This window comes from Setaria italica, chromosome IX (genome assembly GCF_000263155.2).
Source record: "Setaria italica strain Yugu1 chromosome IX, Setaria_italica_v2.0, whole genome shotgun sequence".
Taxonomy (NCBI): domain Eukaryota; kingdom Viridiplantae; phylum Streptophyta; class Magnoliopsida; order Poales; family Poaceae; genus Setaria; species Setaria italica.
In genome coordinates this window covers 42298258-42321785 of record NC_028458.1, presented here as the reverse complement: position 1 = coordinate 42321785, position 23528 = coordinate 42298258, and the positions used below count along the sequence as shown (strand labels likewise).

The window sequence follows — 23528 nt, the reverse complement described above, 5'->3', positions numbered from 1 at the left end:
CTTGTGATGATTAGTAGTCATTACAAATCTATTAATGTATGGAGGCAGACTACCATAGATAGTGCAGAGCAGTAGTCTGAACCAAACATCAGTTGTAGTAGGGTTCAAATAAAGTGACACTGTGAATTGCTTTTCATTTGCCGAATTGCTGTATATATATGCTGAGCTCGTCTAATCAATTACGAATATCACGGGGTTGTTTTGCTTGTACCTGATTATCTTCCATCTGATTGTCTATCTGTCTTCCATGTGCTGTATGATTTGTATTGCTTCTGCAGCCGGTTGAATATAGCAAATACATTTTGTAGTTTGGGTGCTCGTCTAAGAAGCAAAACCGTTTTGTTTTTTTAATTATTATCAGAAGTCTAAGTGCCACGTACAAGCACAGAAAACTCAACTGAAATGAAATAAAAAGATCACTTTTATTCACTCGACCTTTTATTACACATGGTGAGGGGCGATGCCTGCTTTTGATCACCCATCCTCAATCAAGGGGTAACAAAGAACATACATAGTAATTGATCAAGGTGGATAAAATAAAGCTCATACAATGTCTTTGCTAATCACGATTAGGGAGCCTATGAACAACACAGACAAGGACCACCATCTTACCTCTTGCAGGGCAAACCTGTCTTCCCCAAGTCAGCTTCGCTTTCGGATTCTACCCCAATGACACTACACAACGAGATCAGAGATCTACTACTGCACAAGAGGTGGATGAATCAAAAAAACGAATCCAGCCCTTTCAACGTCAGCTTCATCCTGAAAGAGGCCTTCCCATAATCCGATAAAGTTTCATGGTTGGCTTGGAAAACCATTGGGTGGCCTGTGTTATGTTCTGTGTCCTGCCTGTATCAGGTTTTGTATGTACACACTGAGCAGAGAGCTGTGCCTTTTGGGTGGTGTTGAGATCCTAGCCATGTAGCAGAGTGGACCTGGATGAGGAGGAGGACAAGGCCATGAGCAGGATTGCAGCCTCCTCCACTCCCATCAGGACCCTCCGTTTCTTCACCACTTGCAGGCGACGACCTGTGGAAGATCCAGCACGGTGCACTTCAAATCCGGGAATGCCGCTGCTATGGTCGCAGCGGCCCCGCCAAGGCCGCCGGCGACATCGACGAGGGAGGTTAGCCCACGGAAGACCTCGGCGCACTCCCTGAGGACGATCGGCATCAGAAAGGCGGTGTCCGCGGCCATGGCGTCGTTGAACCGGAACGCAGCGTCGTCACGCTCCGCTCTCTCCCAGACCGTCTGGCCGCCGTACGCCATGGCGAACGGGGACAGACCCGGCTGCTGCTGGTCACCCTGCATCTTGTCGGCGGCGGTGGCGGCGACGGCGAGCTGGCGCTGGATCTCAACGGGGTTGGCACACGGCGGCGGAGGGTGGCCGGGGAGGCGAAGGCTTTTCAAAACGGACGAGATCCAGGGCGCGGAGAAACTGACGGACGCTCTCCCTCGGTCCACCAAAACGGGAGGGGCGCTCGGTCTACCGAGCCTGGACCCTGAGGCCACGTTCGCGCACGCGGAAAAAACTGGCGCGGCCGCGGGCGGGTCGCGCTCGGGGGCTCGGGTACCGAATAAGCTATTCTGTACCCTGGGTACCAAATAGCGGAGGCCTATATATATATATATATATATATATATATATATATTTGTTATATGTTAATTTACATACAATTATTAGAGAGCACCACTCAAGAGTCAAGAATTTCTCTAGCACAACCTACTCTCTCTGCTAACTAAGAGCAACTTCCTCAAAAAATTCTTCCCCAAAACGATGTATTGGGGGCTATGCTAAAACAGAGCCCCTCCCTACCTCCAGAATATAGCTCCATCGCTCCTTCGAGCAGAGCTCACCATCGGTCAAATCCGCCGTATCCCGGCGCCTCCGTTTGATTCCTCGCACCAGCAGCTTCCCCTCACCATCCCGCATCCATCTCACCCATCACCGACCTCTCTTGTCCACTGTCCAGGGTCTCCACAGCTCCACTGTGCACACGAGTTCTGCATCGAGTGTGTTGTCCGCTACATTGAGGGCCGCGTCGTATTCTCCCTCCCTCCCTACCCAGCTGGCCGGCACGGGGCGATTGGCGGCCGGCGCGGGGCAAGCGATGCGGGGCGAGCAGGCGTCGGCTGGTGCGCTGCGGGTGGTGCGCGCGCACGGCAAAAAAACGAGCGCGGGAAGCATCTGCTGCGAGTGGGAGGGAAGGAGCAGCCGCCGCCGCTCAGGAAGGCCTGGCGCCGCCGCCGTTCGAGAAAGACAGGCGCTGGCACCCGGAAAAAAAAGTGGGAATGGCAGGCGCGGTCGCGCACAGACGGATTGGGGGAGGAAAAGCGCCGTGCAAATTTGCGGGCGGAACAACTCTAGATGCGGGTGGACGCAAATTTGCGGGAGGTTTAGGAGAGTGAGAGACTAAAAATATCGCCCCCCTCCCCCACTCCCCCCAAAAAAAAAGTATGGGAGAAAAACTAGTAAACAAAAAAAGGTACCGACCTTCGATGGGACGGTACGCCATGTGGCATGGAGGACCTGGTGACCAGCGATATCGCTGAGTCCGTAAGTTAATGGAATACATATTCCGTTCAAAAAAAAACAAGAAAATTAAGAACAAGGAAAAGCAAAAAAAGAACGAAAAAGGGGGAAAAAATCTGTCATAAAATGGCCGAATATGTTAACTAGGCCGAGCAAACACATATGGGCCGGCCATTGGAACTAACTGGGCCTGGCACGCCGAGTGCGCTTAGAACCACAGTAATAGGCCGACGAAGCAGCCAACAACACAGTCCAGCCCAACACATTCGCCCCTTCCAACCCACCTGTTGTGTCCGTGCAGTCTGCTGTCTCCTCCATTTCCCGGAGACCCTCCTCCCAGCCCCGTCCGATCCGACTCCAACCCCCACCGCCACCGGTGGCAGATCTAGATCGTAGCTACCCAGCCAGCCGGCCGACACCGTCCGCCGCGGCGTTCTCCGCCCCGAGATGGAGGCCGTCTCCGCCGCGGAGGCCCTCGACGGGCACAAGGACAGGTTCGATCTCGGGGTCTTCGTCGGCGACCTCGCCCTCGACGAGGAAGTCACCAGGTACTACGATCGCCCACTCTTCCTTCTCGGATGGCGTCGTGTGCTGTCCCTACCGTTCTGTGGCTGCGATTCTGAAGCTTGCGCGCTGTTTCGTCGTTGCTAGTGATGACGAGTGCCTGGAAGGGCTGCAGCAGGAGCTCGACGACTGCAAGAATGATCAGGTATCGCTTTTTGCTATACAGCAAACTTTATAGTTTCTGCATAATGGCTATGTAGTAGCTTACGCCTTACTGAGACCTTGAAGCAGCAGATTGCATTGCTGCCCTTTTGAGCTTGCCGCAATGTTTGGGTGACGAGGAGCTGTATGAAACAGTGTGCTCTTGCCTCCTCCTTGCTGGTCACTGTTGTTCTCTTTCTGGGCATGTGCAGGAAGTCGCAAACATCCTGGCTAACGGCATCAAACTGCGCGAGTACACAAAAGGTGTCGAGAATAACATACGCCAAGTCGAGCTTGATTCCATACAGGTGATTGCTCTGGCAGATGTTATCTGGTCCTAGTTAAGTAGTTCATGTCAATTATGACGGACAATCATTGTTCTCATAATGTAGAGCTAGCTGTTGTACGAGTCAAATGTCAATAGAATTTCAACCTGTTTAGTGATATCTTGAACTGGTAAGGTCATTCTATTAAACAAAATTTTATGCTGAATCATCAAATGGCTGTTCAAGAGTAGTGAAGCTATGTGGAGAACATGGACTCATGATTTGTTGATGTTTTTTAACGCTGCTGCAAAAATAATTATTATTGGGTTGCTGTCTTGACATTTGATTTAAGGAACATTGCCTTTCTTTTTTTTTTGTAGGATTACATTAAGGAAAGTGAAAACCTAGTTTCGCTGCATGATCAAATTCGCGATTGTGACAATATTTTGTCCCAAATGGAAATGGTTCTGACTGGATTCCAGGTAATTACAGATCTCCATTTGTTGTGGCAGTACTATTTGAGATATAACATGCTGGATAACCAAGCGAGTAGCTGTAAACATGTTATCAAATCGGCAACGTGCGAGCTTTTGTGTTCTTGTTGTTATTAGCAGTTCAATTCATTGTCTAAGCTTGCCAGGGTGTGCTTAACTGTTAGTTACATGAAAATGTACCAAGGGTATGCCCCTTTACATTCAGTATGTCCTTTTGTAACTATAACACATATGGAGCTATTCACACTCTGCTGCACTCCGATTTCCACGTGTTATCCAAGGATTCTAATTTCAATTTATATGATATGATCCATTTAACAACTTCAACGATCATAACTTTAGCAACACCATTTCTGGCTTATAATGGTTCACGACTTATAATGCTTAAATGTAATGGCCAGCACTCTCGTTAAATGCTGTTTCATGCTTTTCTAGTCCTCTTTATTTGTTCACCTTTAGATAGAAATAACAGATCCTCCTTTTCTTTACTAAGTCATATTGCAATCTTTTGACTTCTGTGGTAGACAGAAATTGGTTCCATAAGTTCAGAGATAAAGGTCCTTCAGGAGAAATCTATGGACATGGGATTAAAGCTGAAAAATCGTAAGGTCTGGTTCATTCCATATTTTGTATCTTTCATTCGTCGATTTGATTTTCTATTAGTTAATTAAGGCTGCTTTATAATGTTCTCCATCTTGCATGTTTTATGGTTATCTTTGTATCCCCTTAGCTGGCATTCTTGTCTGATCTCTGTTCATGCAAGTGGCATAGCTAGGAAAATTATAGTTTAGATGATGATTCTTATAAGGTGATACATTTACCAAAGGATATGTCAGTGTAGGTTGTACTACCATGTGCAACACCATTTTGCTCTTTAGATCAGATCTTATTAGTAGTGACATGCCACTATGAAGCAATGGTTCCCTCCGAAACATTCAAGCATAGTCACTGTCCTCTGAAGTCTGAACAGTTAGAAATTATTTCATTGTGGAAACGATTCACAGTATTCCTAGCTTTTATGCATTGTATTCCCCTATTCTCCATGTTCAGTTGCCTTTATAATTCTTATGTTGACTCCTATCTTTTGGAAAACAAATTGCAGGCTGCAGAGTCTAAATTGTCAAAATTTGTTGAGGATATAATAGTACCTCCAAGAATGATTGACATAATTGTTGATGGAGAGGTGATTACTTACATTCTTTCATTATGGCAGCTCTCAACATTACTGTTTTTTTTGTTTAGTTGTACAGTCATGATTTAGTTTAGCATATATTACGATCAGTCCTCTTGAACTTACTACCATTTATTTGCAACCTACTCCCTCCATCCCAGATAGATGCATAGCAAATGCTATGCACCTAGAAAAGCCAAAATGAATAGTAATTTGGGATGGAGGGAGTATAATGCAACTCTGCTATTTTGATTACTATGTTTAACGATGAGATTTCTTCTATTTTGTCTCTTTGCTTCCTTTGGGAATCCTATGGATTGCTGTTTAAGTAGTCTGGTGTATCCTATCTTACATGATATTTCTTTCCCCTGTTGCATGTATTTGTTTGCTCAAATCTTAACTATTGCTGGTTTGCCCAAGCTTTAACTGCTATATTACCTGTTAGAAAGACTGTCTTTGTCAGTTTTGATATATCAAAAGTCACACGAGTTTACTGTTTTGCTATGCCAGCATGGCTTGTTTGCAGTTGAAGCATGATTCTCCTATGGATTTCTGAAAATGCTTTATTCAACAATTGTGCAGGTCAACGATGAATATATGAAAACACTTGAGACTCTGAGCAAAAAGATCAAGTTCATTGATGCTGATCCTATGGTTAAATCATCCAAGGCTCTAAAAGATGTTCAGCCTGAAGTTGAGAGACTACGGCAGAAAGCTGTCTCAAAGGTCTGGAAAACAATTGTCGTTTTTAGTTCCTGTTGGCTTGCATCTTACTTATCATCCTTCCATGGGTTCCTGTGTCCATGTTTTTATCAATGTGATGCGACTATCAGAGCTAATGTGTCTTACTACCCCTGTTGATTCACAAATCACAATGCTTGTGAACTTTCCTGATTATATAGTAAACTCATCAGATGTATGTAATGAAGTCTTAGGTCGTCTTGAAAAGGGAATAAACTTAGTAGGACTGCAGTAATGTATGAATTGGGAAACACATGTCACTGACATGGCGAATAGGGCCACTGGCACATAGCTGCTAGTTGCAACATGCAAACTTTTGAAGTGTCAGAAACTTGCAATTGGTATGTGCCAGTGATGATGGACGCTGGACTGTTAACATGATGCATCACTCGTTGCTAGAGTGAGATGCGGATTTTTTTCTTGAGATTTTGATGACAGATGACAAACCAAATTGATTACTAATGGCGAGTGTTATTTATAGGCCATACTAGTTGACACGCAATTATGAATCGACATGAAATTTTTATATCTCTATTTAATTGCATTAATACATGGAAGCTGTAATAGAACCTGTGTTTGACCTTTTGCTCACTGATTCTTTTTGTAGTAAATCCAATAATATTAGGCTAGAACACCGTTATTAATGCATCCATACTTTTCTTGCAGATTTTTGAGTTTGTCATCCAGAAGTTCTATGCCTTGAGAAAACCGAAAACTAATATTCAGATTCTACAGCAGAGTGTCCTTCTTAAATACAAGTATGTCATGCTTTCTTATCACATACCTATTTGGCTTGTTGTACCTTTCAATACCTGTCTTGCTGTCCATGCCTCAGTGCAAAGTTTTGTGAACTAAATTGTGGTTCCAGTATATTAATTTATGTCTTGTTTTGGTCTTATTAAAAATTCATCTGTACTACGTTATCTTCAACAGCGCTCAATGTAGTCCGATTCATCCATTTGTGATCCTACTAAAATAGTTGCAAGTGGAGAAACTTACCATATATTTCCTAAGGATAATGGAAAATCACTTATACATGTAGGTTACATGTACTGAGATGTACGAAATGCCTCAAGGATATTTATAGGGGCATTACAATGACAATGGTATAAACTAGTACTTTGAATTTGGAAGGTTGCATCAAAGGCACATTATATGGTGGTGATAGTGCATTTGCCTACATATACATATGGAAAAGCCATATTGGTATTTTCAGTAACCATATATGGGCTGTCACCAGCAATGTTTTACTCATGCAGTATTGTACTGAAACTGGACAGATATCTTGTCAACAGATTACACTGCTCAGGTTTGAAAGTTAAATGCCTAAACTTCTGTTCATCTCCAAAGAGCTAACCAGGGCACTTAAAGTGTAGATCTTCTTGTCTGTGTGGAGAATAAAAACCTATTGAGTGGCAGCATTTTGTTGACAATTGAGTTCAAATTAAAATATGTTTTGAGTTTTAAAGATTACATTAATGAATTTGAAGTCCAGTCTCACCGGTTGGATTAATGAATCATCAAACAGATCACTCCACTCAATTACTATGCTTGTAATAGACCTTTACTGACTGGAAATGATTTTTTCTTCAAATATTGCATATGCCTATGTGGTTATATTGCTGCTGCATCTGTCATGTTCTGTCCTTTTGCGTTATTTCTCACTTTTGGCCATCACTTTCTCCACTGCAGATACACAATAATTTTCCTTAAGGAACATGCTAAGGAGATATATGCAGAAATTCGTGCGGCATATATTGATACCATGAATAAGGTGAGCGTGGTATTTTAACAAGAAATCTCTAGCCACATCAACACTAGCAACGTGATCTGAATGACTACCACATAACCAATGTTTAACGCCCCTGATGAATTGTGTACGGAAGTGTTGACAGTGGAGCATGTGGCTTAGTATTATAGCGGCAATAGGCAGTGAGGAGGATTTCACATAATGCTTGTTGTTCCAAAAAGTAGTGATTACTAATGCCTGAGGGTTCAAACATGTTAATGCTGGATTAACTCTTGGTATAGCATGCAGAAACACTGAAACAGCCAAGGGAGTTGCGATGCGCTTTGATGGACTCCTCCACTTGGGGTCATGATTTACCACTTTATTCAGTTTGAGTCTTTGGGACCTGGAGCATTAGCTTCTGTTCCTTCCTGTCTTTGCTTCTTTTGGCTGTTTGGCATCAACCTTCATCTACGTCAAACTCTTCTCTTATTTCTGCATGATTATTTAAGTCTGCTAGCATGGAGGAAAAAAGAGAACCATGTAAAACCTATACATGTCTGCACTACTAACTTCTATTGGTTATATTAACATTTTATTTTTTTTACTATTTCTACCTACAGGTGCTAAGTGCACATTTTCGTGCATACATACAAGCATTAGAGAAACTACAGATGGACATAGCTACTTCCACCGACTTACTTGGCGTTGAAACCAGAAGTACAGGCTTCCTTTTCTCCATTGGAAAAGAATCTCTAAAAACCCGTTCTTCAGTGTTTGCTTTGGGTGAACGAATAAACATATTAAAGGTAGTTTACTTAATTACACTTTCATTCACAGTATGTCTAGAATTTTGAAGTTCATTAGTGGCAATCATGGCATGGGAGCTAAACTGTGTAGTTGAGGCATAGGGTGCATAGCAACTAATCAGAACTTATACACTAACAAGCTTCATGGCTTCGGAGCATAGCCCATTATGCTGAGACCAAACATTTTTGCTATCTATACTTTCATAGTTCCTCAGCTTGCCTGTATTTGCACTTGTACCCATGAATAGTAGCAATTGTAATAAAGAAACTGTTATAAATTTGAGATATGCCAGATTTTGTTCCTTTATTGGAATGTTGCCTCACATTTTTTTTTTACCTTTTGGACTATCTATTGTTCCTGAAGGATTTATTCTCTCAAAACTGACAAGTGGCAACTATAGTAGTGTAAATTCTGTCTTTTGCTTTCTTTGGTATCAGGAAATCGATCAGCCAGCATTGATACCTCATATAGCTGAAGCAAAGTCACAAAAATATCCATATGAAGTTCTTTTCAGAAGCTTGCAGAAACTTCTTATTGACACAGCCACTTCCGAGTAAGCTTTGGATTGCCGTCTAGTTCCCTCTTTATCATAGCAAAATGTGGCAGTGTGACATATATCAACAAACTGCAGGTACCTGTTCACTGATGATTTCTTCGGTGAAGAATCCATATTCCATGATATATTTGCAGGTTTTCATCCTACTTTTCATCAAGTTTGTTTCACATTTATTTGTATCCTGTGCCGTAGTCTTATCAGATAGGTAACCCACATTTGACCCCTAGCATTGCCTTACCATGTGCATTTGATGCTTTTCCTTCATGCCCTATTTTTAAGTTTCATATCACACATACATCCAATGATTAAGAAAAATGGAACTGTTATTAATCGCAAAATTCATGTTTTCTCTCAGCTACAAATATGGTGTTTCCATCGAGGAGCACCTTAGGGTCTTTCTAAATGCTGTTAAAGTTGTCCTTAGCATTACCATCTTTGCCATTCTGCTTGATGAAAATGATTTATGCTTGAAGTGGTAACTGGTTTTCCTCCTCAGGACCAATTCAAGTGGTTGATGAATATTTCAATGCTGTACTCCTGAACTGTTATGATGCAATCGGAATAATGCTTATGATCAGAATAATTCATCAGCACCAGGTAAACTTTGATTTACCTTATGATGGAACAGCTAGTAGTATCGACATTTCTATACCTGTTTTAGGAATAAACCTCAGGACAATGGTGTTTTCTTCTCAGTGTGGTTGTGATTTGTGATCAATGTTTGGTACAAACTGCACAATATTCTGTTTACTCTAGCAATTACTGGCTAACTAGGTCGCTGGACTACTATAGAAATGTGACACATCCATGCTCATATCTGGATTTCATAAACTATGTCATTGGACTACTATAGAAATGTGATATTGGTTCACCCGTTTGATTTCTCAGTTCAGTGGGTTGGAAGCTATCAGTTTCGACCCAGTTTCGGGGATTAGTTTACAGAAAAATTATGTTTTGTTGAATCGTCTTGTAGCCAGCTGTGTGGGTTTTCTCTTAAACTGGTGACAATCAACCAATTTTTTGTATCCTTTTGTTGTTTCTTTTTTTTACATTTTTAAAAATAAATAGTAATTTAATTGCAAGTTTGTTAGCTCTCTTCCAGTGCATAAACTGATGAAGATAGCAGAACTAGACTTTTACTAAATCTTATTGAAATGGGTATTTTGTGCAGCTCATCATGTTCAAGCGGCGAATCCCATGTTTGGACTCTTACCTAGACAAGGTCTGGTCTGAATCGGTTCTTAGCTTCTGAAAATTTATAAGGCATGGTGTTGAACCGGCATGAGAGTCTTTCTTCTGCTCTCTTTCCATTATTTTGAATCACTGAGCTCATTTTATGGATGATGGACAGGTTAATATGTCACTCTGGCCTCGCTTCAAGATGGTGTTTGACTTGCATTTGAACAGCTTGCGAAATGCAAATATTAAGACTCTTTGGGAGGACGATGTCCATCCACACTATGTCACAAGGAGATATGCTGAATTTACGGCTTCTCTAGTTCACCTCAATGTTGAACATGGGGACGGTCAGGTTAGTTGATCACAAATCTTTCACTATTTTCTGATTGTTTTTTTTTCACACATGCCATACCACAAGTCAACTGTTTTTGAAGTTCACAGAAATTACAAAATTTGGCTTCTATCTGCAGCTTGATCTTAATTTGGAGCGATTGCGGATGGCTATTGAGGACTTGCTCGTTAAGTTGGCCAAGATGTTCAGTAAACCGAAGCTGCAAACTATTTTCTTAATAAACAACTATGATTTAACAATTGCCATTCTGAAGGTAGCCATTCTGTAACTAATTTTAAGGGGCAGTTTTTTATGCTGTAACTTTTCGACACAAATCTATAAAATAACCATTACTTCATTCAATCTGATCTTTGACATAAAAGGAAGCTGGAACAGAGGGTGGGAAGGCACAACTCCACTTCGAGGAGGTTCTTAAGAGCAACATTGCAATATATGTGGTATGCCATTGTATAGATTGGACAATATTTCTGTATGGCGAGCAAAATACCATTCACCACATTTCTTAAGCTTGCTGGTGGAACTCCCAAACAAACAAACACATAAATCTAGTTGGAGGTGTTAGGTTCTTATATGATTGCTGAATGCCAAGTGTTCATAACAGACTGAAAGATGCTAGTTTTGTACAGAGCAAGGATATGCCTATTGGCTTTCATAGAGTGTGGCAACACACCAGCATGCTTGTTTTTTGATGTTAGTAACAATATAGGGAACTGCAGTTTGTCACTGTTCGAGGGCTTATCCAACATACATGTCATGTCCATTTCCTGTATGCATTAATACACTAGCATTTTCTAAGAAGTTCCATTGAAGTTTCTTGATACGATGCATGCATATTCCTGCAGGAAGAGTTGCTCCAGGAGCATTTCAGTGATTTGATCAGATTTGTCAAAACTCGTCCAGGTAAGTGAAGATGTCTCCGAACATTAAACCCTTTTGCTTTTGTACCATGAAATGACACCTCAATCTTGCTTTAACGTTATCAGCGGATGAAACGGCTAGTAGTTCAGAGAAAATCAGCGTTGCCGAAGTTGAACCACTGGTAAAGGATTTTGCGAGCCGGTACAAGGCTGCGATTGAGCAGATGCACAAAGATGTGATCACATCTTTCAGCAACTTCCTGTGTGGGATGGAGATCTTGAGAGCGGCGCTCGCGCAGCTCCTACTCTACTACACCAGGCTCACCGAGTGTGTCAAGAGGATCAATGGCGGTTCTGCTCTCAACAAGGACCTGGTGTCCATATCCTCCATCCTGTTCGAAATCAAGAAGTATTCTAGGACCTTTTAGTTGCTTTACCCCCTTCCATGTACACTAAGACGACTAGTTAAGGGGTAGTGGTGTATCCTTACATTGTAACGACAAAGTTGGCATGTGCTACTGCAGAGGAAACAAGAGTATTTTGTTGTGATTTGTAGCTTCGTCGGTCGGAGTTATTTGGCCCCCCTACCCTTTCCCAGCGTAGAACCGTGTCCTTTATGCTGCTGTTATATTGTAGTGTATAAGCTCGAGATGTTTGCCATGCTGATGTATGTATCAAATGTTATCACTTAATGTAATTTACAAGAATGGTGATTTTGTGCTCTGTTTAGCACTTGTTTTGATCTGGTTCCCTTAATCTAGTTAAAAGAATTCCAGAGTTCTTTAAGCAATCACAACTGAGATTTAAAGTAGGGTGAATTTTCTTTCTTGTGCCGCCTAAGTGGGGCAACGTTAGCAGCTACAGTGAATGGCTGGGTACGGTAGTTGTATGGAAACCGTCCCGGTCTTCTTGGTACTGTTTGGAATACGGGATAGTTTTCCAAATTTAATGTGAGCGTTAAATTCCATATATTCCTGAAACATCCCCTATGAATTTTTGAAGAAATAAAACGGATATTATGCAGCGATAGATATTTGTGTTAAATATCTACGAACGGCAAACGTTAAAATATTTGCAAACAGCATCACGCGTTTCCGATTACAGCAGGCGGCAGGGAGGGAAGCGTCTCGTTCACGCGGGCGCCCCGTGCCATCTCGGCCGTCAACGGCGAGATCGGACGGCCGGTCAGGGAATCGGCCCACGCACTCCGCATGGTGGGCCCATCCGCCCCCCTATACAAACCAGCCGCTGGCCCTCCCGTTGAGCGCAGAAGCGAGAGCAAGAGCAGCGCCACTCCCCACCGGACACCGACCCCGCCGCCGCCGGCCGCGCTCGATCTCCTCGCCTCTGCCTCTCGGTAAGCGCCCCCGCCCCGCCCTCCTCCTCGCCCAGTGCAGCCTCGATTCGTCGTCTCGCTTCCCTGATCTGCGGCGTGAGCGGCTGAATCTGCCTGTGAGATGAGATCCCGTCCATTTCTGGCTCGCGCGCGTCCGCCGCGTCGTCGGCGGACGCGGATCCATTGGCGTTTAGGAGCCAGCGTCGTCGATCCGTAGGGTATCCCCGCCCGCCGGCCCTGGCTCAGTGCGATAGCGCCGTGTGGTTTAGAATTTAGATTCTTTGGAGGAAGATGTGGCGTAGATTCTTCAGAGAAAGGTGTAGATCCGTTGGGCATTGTGGTTTTTGGTGGAGGATCCGTCGATTCGTTTCGTTTAATGTTACTTCGTTGTTGTGCTGAATTGCGTAGGTAATCAGATCACTGGATACGTACCTTCCCAGATGATGCCTGTTCACATAACCGATTGTAAATCATGGACATGGTGATCTTTGTTGACTAGTGAAATGCTGTCAGTTAGGTTCTTTTCTGCTGTTATTTTACAAGACCTGTCATATATATATATATTACCAAGTAGAGTTAGCTGAAGGTGTTTTCTTTCCCTGTACTGCTCTCTGAATCTGATTAGATTTATGTTTGGTTTTATCACTTCTTATTTTCTGCACAAGCATGTAACGTAGAAGGAACTATGTGTCTCTGTACTAATGTCTTTGAAAATTTCTGGGAGATGGGGTTCCATACATACTTAGATAAGATCAGAAATACCAACCATTAATGGCAGATCTGGATATATTTTGCTATTTTTTACTGTCTGCTTGCACCTGCAGTGCTTAAATTGTAACTGAGCCTGTCCTGTCAAAACAAATCTTCTTTATTTTGATTTGATCTTGGGAGAATGGTATCCTTATCAAGCATCGATGGCAGATCAAAACAAATATGACATTGTCGATGTTAACTTGGAGTGTTGAAGATTAAATTGATGCACTTATGTTTCTCTTTACGCATTGTGTATTGGAATCATGCCTGATACCTGATTTGCATCTTTGTACAGTTTCTCCTTTCAACAATCAAGATGAGTCGTGGTGGTAGTGCCGGTGGTGGTTCAAGTCAACTGGGCTACCTCTTTGGAAATGATGAGGCCCCAAAGCCAGCAGTGGCACCAGCTGCACCAGCCGCATGTGCTCCTCCTGCTGGGAAACCAGCTCCTCCCAAGCCTGATGTGACTAAGCAGGTTGCTGCAGGGGTCACCAGCCAAACCAACAACTATCACCGGGCTGATGGGCAGAACACCGGCAACTTCCTTACGGTATTCTGGTTTCCTTCATTTTCACATACCAACCTTTTTGACACGCATTTATTGTTACTGGCCTACTGCTCATACAGTCATACATTTACATTCTTAGCGATTATGTCATATTTTGTGGGATGTTGGGCTGGGGAATATCATGTTAAAAGCATTATGGAGGTCTGTGTACCGCTGTCATATGATATTCTTGTTCTTGCACCCCACTAGAATCATATTGATAAGCGAAACTTTGTTCCATCAGGTATTTTACTTTAGACTGTACTAGTCTTGTTGTGGGGTGGGTTGGTATTGAATGTTTGGATTATCAATGTTAACATCTTATTCAGTACTTTGGTCGCTGCTGTCTGCAATTTGTGCACTAAAAATATTAAGTTTGCAACACTAGTTTTCATATGAATCTGTAGTTTCGAAATTGCAATAGGATTCATAATTTGATATGGCTTGGATTGAGGGCATCGGTGCCTTTAATGGCCACTGATTGTCCTTTGTAAACAGCTAAGCTAGACAGCTATATACTCCAATGTTTAATGTCTGCATCCTTACATTGCCCAATCAGATTCAGCATCATGGCAGAATTATGGGAATGAAACTAACGGTTGGTTTGTTGTGGTGATCAAATGATGTTTGCAGGACCGTCCTTCGACCAAGGTCCACGCTGCTCCCGGTGGTGGCTCTTCCCTGGACTACCTGTTCGGTGGGAAGTGATGCTGACGGTGCTGGCGATCACCAAGTTATCCTCCGCCGCCATCGTTATCTGAACCAAGTTATCCCCCGCCGCCATCGTTATCTGAAAATCGTGAACAACCGTTGTTGTCGTTTCATGTGTGTGCCCCCCCGTGCTGTGTGCGTACGGATGGTTTCTATGCGGCAAAAACCTTTCCGGCATGGGCACGTAAGCTGTCGCTAAATTCCAGGGCAAATCGTATGCCTGAACCTTATTTCGTTTGCACTTTGCACCCTTTCTCTGTGATGGTGTGGTATGGTTGCTGCCCGCTGGACCTATCTGCTCTTCTGCGTTTCGACGCGGTTGGTGAACTGCTGCCGTGCATCGCGCGAGTGACGATATATGTTTGGTTGCAGCAGGTAAGAATCGAATGTTGGGCCTCAGCATCCTGATGTTCAGTCAAGGAAGAGCGATGTGCAGGCTCGAGGATGGTTGTTTCGATGCTTGCAAGAAAATACAAATGTGGAGCTCTAGTCATCCATCGTTTGAGAATAGGTCCGCTTGTGAATCCAAGGAGCTCGTTCCGGTCCCCTCGCTAACCAGTTGGAGCCGCTGGAGGCAGCAGCACCGTTGCCTCAACAGTCGCCACTCGTACAGCCACTCTGATCACCGAGGTAGGTCGAGACACCTCCTCACCTCACATGGATCCCTGCAATGCAAGTCCTGAGCCAGCTCTAAGCACGGTTGTCGGAGTGGAGAGCTGAGCGTCAGCGGAGTTCCATCAATCGGATCCCCAAACTATAGTAGCCCCAGCTCTAAAACCGGATGGAGTATACAATACCGTTTAAATAACCCCCTAAAGCGGTTTTAAAGATGGTTTTGCCACCATGACGGTTGACGTGGACGACGATGTGGCAATGGCCCACATGCCAGCCAGGGTGTGTACACATTCTTTCTCCTTTTCCTCTCTCAATTACATTCTGGACCTACATGTCGTACCTTCTGCCCCACCTTTCCTCTAACGGAATGTAGGCAGCCCCCGGCTGCGCCTCGCCGCTGGGAGGAGGTCCTCCATCCCGACCCCCGGCCCCGCGCGCCACGCCACCAGGAGGATGCCTCTTTAGCCACGCCTCGCCGCTGGGAGGAGATCCGTCGTCTCAGCCCCCGGCCCCGCACACCACGCTATCGGGAGGAGGTCTTCGTCCCGGGCCCAGCCCCGCGCGCCACGTTGTCGGGAGCGGCCCCATCCCCGCGATGCACACCTCCGGGAGGTGGCCTAGGCCGCACCTTACCGAGCGTCCCAGGGGAGCCGGATTCATGAGCGCGGAGCGATGCGTGTGCGAGCGGAGGAGCAAGGCGTGAAAGCGGATGCACAGCTAAACAGAGGCGTACCGAAGGAGGTACGATGGAAGAAGAAGCTAGCAGAGGAAGAAGATAAAGATGAGATAAAAATGTGAGCTTCACGTGTAAGCGATCTACATCAGCAACACACTGTCCACCTCAGCATGCCAGCGAGGCAAAATTATCCAAAGTTAGATGGCTTTGCAAAGATGAGGGATTAAAAAAAATCTGATTTTGTAGTTCAGGGGAATACGTGGGTTACTTAGACTTTTTTCTCAAATTACTCATGTCTTACTCAGCTTGCAAATATCACCCATCACCGACATGGAGTAGTATTTGCCAAAATTAGATACTTTTAACGCTACAATCGTCTCAATATCTTTTTATTTTTTAATCCGAGCTCCCAAGTCCCAACCGCAGGAGAGAGAAACAGTGTTTTATACGTAAGTCCTGATGCATGCTCGCTCGTCTAGCAGCACCGCTCGCCTAGCTCAGCTCTGGTCCCGCCCCGGCGGCGCAAGTACCACGCTTCCGCGCGTGCTGTGTAGGCGCCGCCGCGCCGCGCGCGCGGCGCATCCCGTCGCGCCCTTTTGCGGCGGCGCCGGCAAACTTTACACGCGGGCCGGGGGGGCCAAAGTGAGCGAGCGAGCTAGCAGCCGGCTGGCCGCGCCTGCCTGCCTGTCCGGGGCCCAACCCAACTGCCGATCGAGGCCCTGCAGGATTAATAACCGCCATTGAAGGCGATTCAATTGCTCCAAGCAACGCGCCCGTAATTCGTTTGTAACGGCTGGACGGCTGGTGACCAGCTAGTGCTTCTTGAGCCTGCAGCGGTTACATTGGCCCCAGCTTAATGCAGTGAGCTGCTGCTGCATCCACACAGCAAATTCACCATGAATGATCAACGGTAGCTAGAGGAGAAAGGCACGGAACCATTGCATTGCACTTGCATTGCACCTAGTAGGTGCGAGGGGATCCTGCTAATCCTAGATCATGTTTGTTTGGGCTTCCGGACAGCTTCTCAGCATGAAAAAGGTTAGGAGCTCAAACAAACAACGAATTAATCGTGCAACTTTTGGAAAGCTGGAAGTCCAGAAAAGCTGGGTGTATATGGAAAGCTGGAAAGCTCAGTTTTTTGAGCTTTTCATAGTTTTTTGAGCTCAGAAAGCTAAACATATCTTTAAAAAAAACTAGTGTTGACTTTTCAGAAGTAAAAAGTCAGCAACAACTTTTTAGAAAAGTTCAAAAGCTACAGCTCAAACAAACATGCCTTTACAGCTGGAGCAAGAAAGAGCATGATCAAGCAACCATTAAACCGAAAGATTACAGCTTATAAATTCCATATACAATTGATCACAAATCATAAAAAAAAACCTATTTCATGGTACTTATTCTATTAGTTAGAGACATGAATAGCGAAAAGGTTTGCTTTTAAATATTTACATATTATTTTTTTTCCTGAAGTTGTATGTTGTTTTTAGTTGAGAGCTGCACTAATGATTTAGAGAAATAGGAGGGTTTCTATATAAGCTTTAGTTTTTTTTTTACAATAACTATTATCTGTATGGACCAAATGCTCCAAATGGTTTGAAGCGAACGCAAAAGATTACTTCTGCGCTATTTTCTCCACCATAAAAAGGGGAAAGAATACAATGAGTTTCATTTCTCCTGAGCTGTTACTATTGAAATCTAAACCTCCTCCATGTCACGCTCAGCACGCAGCCTCCCTCGCCTTCCTTCTATATAAACCCTCCTCACCCTCCCAAAACCCACACCATCCAGCCTTCCCACCTCCCCGAGGAAACCACCACCACCACGCCCTCGCCATGGACGCCACCACCCTCACCAGCTCCACCCAGGACTACCTCCTCTTCCTCTTCCCTGCCGCCACCACCTACCTCTCCCCGCTCCTCGCCGTCCTCCTCCTCGCCACCTCGCTGGTCTGGCTCTTCCCCGGCGGCCCCGCGTGGGCGGCGGTCGCCGTCTCCCGGCGCCGCGCCAGCACCGCCACGCCGCCGCCGCCGGGGGCGCCGGGCGTGGTCACCGCGCTCGCGGGCCCCACCGCGCACCGCGCGCTCGCGTCCCTGTCTCGGTCCCTGCCCGGCGGCGCCGCGCTGTCGGCGTTCTCCGTCGGCCTAACGCGCCTCGTCGTGGCCAGCCGCCCCGACACGGCGCGGGAGCTCCTGTCCAGCGCCGCCTTCGCCGACCGCCCCGTCAAGGACGCGGCACGGGAGCTCCTCTTCCACCGCGCCATGGGCTTCGCCCCCTCCGGCGACTACTGGCGCGCGCTCCGGCGCATCAGTTCCGCCTACCTCTTCAGCCCGCGCAGCGTCGCCGCCTCGGCCCCGCGCCGCGCCGCCATCGGCGAGGGCATGCTCCGGCGCATCTCCGGCGGTGGCGGCGAGGCCGTGGCCATGCGGCGCGTGCTCCACGCGGCCTCCCTGGACCACGTCATGGCCACCGTGTTCGGTTCCTGCTACGATCCCGAGAGCCCGGAGGGCGTCGAGCTGGAGGAGATGGTGAAGGAAGGGTACCACCTGCTCGGCGTGTTCAACTGGGGCGACCACCTGCCGCTGCTCAGTTGGCTGGACGTGCAGGGCGTGAGGAGGAGGTGCAGGACCCTGGTGGGCAGGGTGAACGTGTTCGTGGCAAGGATCATCGAAGAGCACAGGCAGAGGAAGAAGAGCGGCGACAATGGCGAGCCGGCCGCCGCCGGAGATTTCGTGGACGTCCTGCTGGGGTTGGAGGGCGAGGAGAAGCTGTCGGACTCCGACATGATCGCTGTTCTCTGGGTAAGAAATAAATCAAGAACAGTTAATTAGTGAATCGTGAATTGTTACATCGTGACATGCATCCATGAACATTGCATTTGTAACATCAGTTACGAAATGCGCATCGTGTTTACGTTTCGATTTCTTCGTGCATGCAACAGGAGATGATCTTCCGAGGGACGGACACGGTGGCGATCCTGCTGGAGTGGGTGATGGCGCGGATGGTGCTGCACCGGGACATCCAGTCGAAGGCGCAGGCGGAGCTGGACGCCGTCGTTGGCCGCGGCGGCGCCGCCATGTCGGACGCCGACGTGGCCCGGCTGCCCTACCTCCAGCGCGTCGTGAAGGAGACGCTCCGCGTGCACCCGCCGGGCCCGCTGCTGTCGTGGGCGCGCCTCGCCGTGCACGACGCGGTGGTCGGCGGCCACCTGGTCCCCGCGGGCACCACGGCCATGGTGAACATGTGGGCCATCGCGCGCGACCCGGCGGTGTGGCCGGAGCCCGAGGCGTTCCGGCCCGAGCGGTTCGAGGAGGAGGACGTGAGCGTGATGGGCGGGGACCTGCGGCTCGCGCCGTTCGGGGCCGGGCGGCGCGTGTGCCCCGGCAAGGCGATGGCACTCGCCACCGTCCACCTGTGGCTCGCGCAGCTGCTGCACCGCTTCGAGTGGGCGCCAGCGGACGGCGGCGGCGTGGACTTGTCGGAGCGCCTGGGCATGTCGCTGGAGATGGAGAAGCCACTCGTGTGCAAGGCCACCCCGAGGTGGTGAGAACGAAGCACAAGAGCGCATGGCGTGGCGCGCAGGATGAGTAGCGCCGTTTGATTGCCTTTGTGGATCCAGAGAATGTGTTTAATTTGGGATCGATTCGAGTTTAAGTAGCTACGTATAATCAGCGAATGTGTTTATATTCATGTACTAGATGTGAGTGTCTAGGATGTGAAATCATGTTTGAATGTTTTTATACCGTGTGAAAATGCCTCATGAGAACTTTGTAGAAAAATCATGTATTTTATACCGTGTTTTTGTCTGAGGCTGTTTTTGTGACACATGGAAATGAGGTTTATAAATTTTTAATGCATGCTTTGTTCTAGAGAAAGTTGAGCTCGAGCTCCTTCCAAAACAAAAAAGAACACATTTCATCATCTCGTTTCTGATATCATTGGTTTTGATACTTTGAACATGGAAACTTGTTATTCCCTTTGCCCCATACAAAAATGCAATTTTATGATTTTTCAGACAATATATGTGGAAGCCAAATGACCTGACCTTGATTAATTTTGATGGCAAGACAATTTTTGAATGCTACAAATTTATCTGCACCTGTTTTGATCCTGAGAAAATTACAACAGAGTTAACTCCTTCAATTTGCATGTCTGAATTCAAAATTTACATTAGTGTTGGCATATCTGGCCATTTTTGCGGTTTGATGTCTAAACACATTCAACCATCCACCAAATCTGCCTGTACCGCATGACATGGCCATTTGCGCCACGTCTCAATGTCTCCCTCTATTCTCTCCCTTTCCTCGTCTTCTCTTGTTCTCTCAATTATATGGGAATGAAGTACGCCGGATTGATTTACAGCTGCTTACAGCTAACTTATCCAATCTATCGAATTGTTGTTTTTATCAAAAATATAAAAAAATATAAGGTGTAGTCTGACTTGGCATGTCTCCAGAACTCTTTGTAGGTTTTTTTTAAATGTCAATCCAATGAAATTGTTTTGAAAAGCAAAATTACAATAAGTGAGGCTAATTGTTGGTGTGAGATTACAATGTTTGAATCTTGAAATGTGTCCTTGCCTTGTATTTTAAATTGGGAGAGAGTATAAAATTATGCTTTCCTCATATTAATTATTGTATGCCCACTTTTAAGTTTTAAATATTGACTATACACATATTAAGATAAGAAAACAACCTAGAACCAACAAATTACTGGTATGTACAGTCGTTTTTTTTATATGCCTTATCCATACAATAAAGATGTGGTACTCCTACATAAATCTGTTCAAAAGGTGCATCGCTTGACTCCTTGATCAAATCATGATTGATGCATAATGCTGCCTTTTGGAGAAAATGTAGTAGGAGGAAAGAAGCATCCTCCAATAGTATCATAGGGAAAATACTGAGATAATAAGGTGGGAAAATATAGGTATTTAAAAATGATTATAGTCCAAGTTTCAAAATTAGTTTATGTACGTCCAAAATGATAATTTGTGGCCAAATGTAGTACATATAAGAACAACCGAAGATTATTATTCACAGGGAATTTTGGTCACAAAGAGTTCACATTTAGAACACAGTAAGTGATATTCATGTCTCATCAACTAGAACCATATCTTGTTTCCACTTTAGTAGGATAACATTGGAGGTGACATCCAAAGTGTTCAACATCTTTTCTTTAACCATGTTTTAAATCTGTGAGCTGAGTTAGCCTGACGTCATGCATGGTGCGACTTGAAATTAAAAATGCAAAACTGAGTATCATGGGACTTAATCCTAGAGTCATGTCCTCCGAGAAAAAGGTTAAGAGTGGCGCCAAAAGGAAGAGTTCAAAAATGGCGGCGGACCCTTTGGATTGTTTAAAACCCTAGGAAATTAAATACTGGATTATTATATCCCGATCTAGGAAATAAGTATCATAGGGACCTGGGTTGTTTTCTATAGAAGGAAAGGGCACAAACTTTTTCCCAGCCTACAAATATTCTGCGTGAGATTTGGAGGGTAAAGCAAGAGGCAGAGGCCATCAGAATTATGCCATTTTTGGGTTCTTATTCCCCAATCATTTGGTGGGTGCTGCACAAGCATTTGAAAAATAGATATATGGCAAAAGGAAAGTGATAGTTTGCACAACAAAAAGGGATATACGGGGTTCTGGAATAATAGTGGAATTTGGTCATATATCTGCTCGAATCTGAATAATAGTGGGTTCTGGTATTTTGTTTTTTTCTGTTGGTAAAGCATTCAGATGATTGAGAAATTAAGGGCTATCATGATAATGGTTCCTACGGAGAAAAAGCATTGGACTGTAAAGTAATCGTTCAGTTACTCTCCTGATGAAAGATAAGGATGGTGTTAAATTCTATAATTAAAAACAGAATTCATGCAACATAAGCATAGTCTATCTGTCAAAGATGTTACTCTTAGCTAGGCACTCCTGCCAGGACCTGAAGTGTACGAGTTCTTTAAACGATCACGCAAGGGTTGGCTCTCTAGTTTCAGGACCTGAAGTGCCTAAATTAGGCATACAAAATATCTATTCCCTCTGTTCCAAAATGTAGGTCATTTTGACTTTTTTTTAGTACATAGATTTTGCTATGTATCTAGACATAATCCTATAGTTAGGTGCATAGCAAAATCTATGTATCTAGAAAATCCAAAACGACCCACATTTTGGAACGGAGGGAGTATACAAATGTGGCAATAATTTACTCCGAGGTATGCAAATCAAAGACCAGCGGTGCAACTTGTGCTGTGATCAATCATCATTGCTTCAACAAATCATTATTTGTGGCGACGATCAAAAGCTCCCTGAGAAAAAGGATCTCAAGTATCTGGAATTTCTTAATTACCGTACGATCAAGTCCTGACCAGACTTCAATTCTAGAGTGGGAATAAAGCAAGGGAATTCTGTTTTCTTTGGAGGGGATAAAAGAAGATGAATTCACCAGTCAGGGATCTGCTGAGTGCTGAATCACAGCAGCAGTGGACCCATGCAATTAGCTCATCCTACCTTAGCTAGGCACTCCTGTCAGGCTTCACATAGGCTCCTCCCAAGCTCAAACAATGGTGACAGAAGTAAAAGATGGAATGAGATGCACACACGTGACACACGCCATTCGTGGTTGAAAGCGCCGTCCCAAATTGCGAATGTTGTTGGGCATAAAGATCAGTCCAAAGCATGATCCTGCAGGCGGGTTTTCTTTTGTCTCTCTTTTTTTCCCTATGATCTAAAAAGGTCGAAAAAATATGCAAAAACACACAGACCACAACTTGTTACCCTACTGGACAAGCAAAGTTCCTCAAAGTAGATACTAGCTAGTCCATATTTAATAGTCTGATATCTGATGTGATCATAGTTAGGTTCTCTGTTACAATTGGTGCGAACATATTGTAGTGTCAACCTTATCACAAGCTAATCTTTATCTTCTCAGGTGCTATTCTAGTCAAGTCTCGTTGAGCACATGAATTCAGGATCACATCATACATAATCTTAGATCTGATCTGGTTGGTCAGATAAGACCATGCTTTCCTTAAAGCAGGTTAGAATTCATGATCGTTAGAGACTTGAAGCCTCCTCCAGAGCTGGCAAACCAGCAAATCATCACCACAGGCTTCAAGCATGCCTTGCAAAGCAGCGAATCAAGCAAGCTAGCTTATAGAATCCCCTGATTGATAGCATCACATCCATAGCTGTATGCAAATCCTGCAGGAGATCTCGCATGCCATGTTTGTTCCCTTTTAGAGGCATTAGGTGGAAAGGCATCCATGAAACAGGCATAAACTAACCGCGAGTAGCGAGCTCATGGCTCATGATGTGCTACTCATGTCACCTATGATATGAGGCACTGAGGGTGAGGGGCTCATCTCATGATTGGTTCCTCATGTGACCTGATGCATGGTCATCCGCTGCACCACGCAGTTGTTGCCGCCGCTGGGTCTTTTCGCTTCAGCAGTCGGCGGTGTGAAGCGCATGATCGGCAGGTGAGTTGGTGATTGTGTGGAT

The 23528-nt window shown here is 45.2% G+C and overlaps 3 protein-coding genes across 4 annotated transcripts; all 3 read left to right on the top strand.

Moving 5' to 3' along the window:
* Positions 1–2833: 2833 nt before the first annotated feature.
* LOC101785776 (vacuolar protein sorting-associated protein 52 A) lies at positions 2834–12131 on the top strand. 2 transcript variants are annotated; one of them, XM_004983947.3, is made up of 19 exons: positions 2834–3081; positions 3185–3242; positions 3451–3546; positions 3885–3986; positions 4523–4606; positions 5101–5181; positions 5752–5895; positions 6577–6668; positions 7603–7684; positions 8263–8448; positions 8887–9002; positions 9081–9139; positions 9502–9602; positions 10177–10227; positions 10357–10536; positions 10655–10789; positions 10899–10973; positions 11379–11436; positions 11520–12131. In XM_004983947.3, exons 1-19 carry the CDS (start codon positions 2981–2983, stop codon positions 11819–11821), a joined length of 2103 nt encoding a protein of 700 aa, XP_004984004.1. In that variant the 5' UTR covers positions 2834–2980; the 3' UTR covers positions 11822–12131. The 2 variants fall into 2 exon arrangements, with proteins under 2 accessions (XP_004984004.1, XP_004984005.1); XM_004983948.3 differs by lacking the exons at positions 2834–3081; positions 3185–3242 and having other exon boundaries at positions 3531–3546; positions 4527–4606.
* A 472-nt stretch (positions 12132–12603) lies between these two features.
* LOC101785101 (protein SPIRAL1-like 1) lies at positions 12604–14991 on the top strand. Its single transcript, XM_004983946.3, has 3 exons — positions 12604–12750; positions 13778–14032; positions 14663–14991. Exons 2-3 carry the CDS (start codon positions 13799–13801, stop codon positions 14735–14737), a joined length of 309 nt encoding a protein of 102 aa, XP_004984003.1. The 5' UTR covers positions 12604–12750; positions 13778–13798; the 3' UTR covers positions 14738–14991.
* A 2830-nt stretch (positions 14992–17821) lies between these two features.
* Positions 17822–19765, top strand: LOC101784711 (cytochrome P450 78A5). The gene is made up of 2 exons (XM_004983944.3): positions 17822–18826; positions 18967–19765. Exons 1-2 carry the CDS (start codon positions 17861–17863, stop codon positions 19570–19572), a joined length of 1572 nt encoding a protein of 523 aa, XP_004984001.1. The 5' UTR covers positions 17822–17860; the 3' UTR covers positions 19573–19765.
* Positions 19766–23528: the final 3763 nt, after the last annotated feature.

What these genes read in the sequence shown, in the direction of transcription:
- LOC101785776 (XM_004983947.3), top strand. Translation starts at nt 2,981, where the DNA reads ATGGAGGCCGTCTCCGCCGCGGAGGCCCTCGACGGGCACAAGGACAGG. An exon ending in ATATTGATACCATGAATAAG is followed by an intron (nt 7,685 to 8,262) that starts GTGAGCGTGGTA and finishes TTCTACCTACAG; the next exon opens with GTGCTAAGTGCACATTTTCG. An exon ending in TGGACTCTTACCTAGACAAG is followed by an intron (nt 10,228 to 10,356) that starts GTCTGGTCTGAA and finishes GATGATGGACAG; the next exon opens with GTTAATATGTCACTCTGGCC.
- LOC101785101 (XM_004983946.3), top strand. Translation starts at nt 13,799, where the DNA reads ATGAGTCGTGGTGGTAGTGCCGGTGGTGGTTCAAGTCAACTGGGCTAC. An exon ending in ACACCGGCAACTTCCTTACG is followed by an intron (nt 14,033 to 14,662) that starts GTATTCTGGTTT and finishes TGATGTTTGCAG; the next exon opens with GACCGTCCTTCGACCAAGGT.
- LOC101784711 (XM_004983944.3), top strand. Translation starts at nt 17,861, where the DNA reads ATGGACGCCACCACCCTCACCAGCTCCACCCAGGACTACCTCCTCTTC. An exon ending in ACATGATCGCTGTTCTCTGG is followed by an intron (nt 18,827 to 18,966) that starts GTAAGAAATAAA and finishes TGCATGCAACAG; the next exon opens with GAGATGATCTTCCGAGGGAC.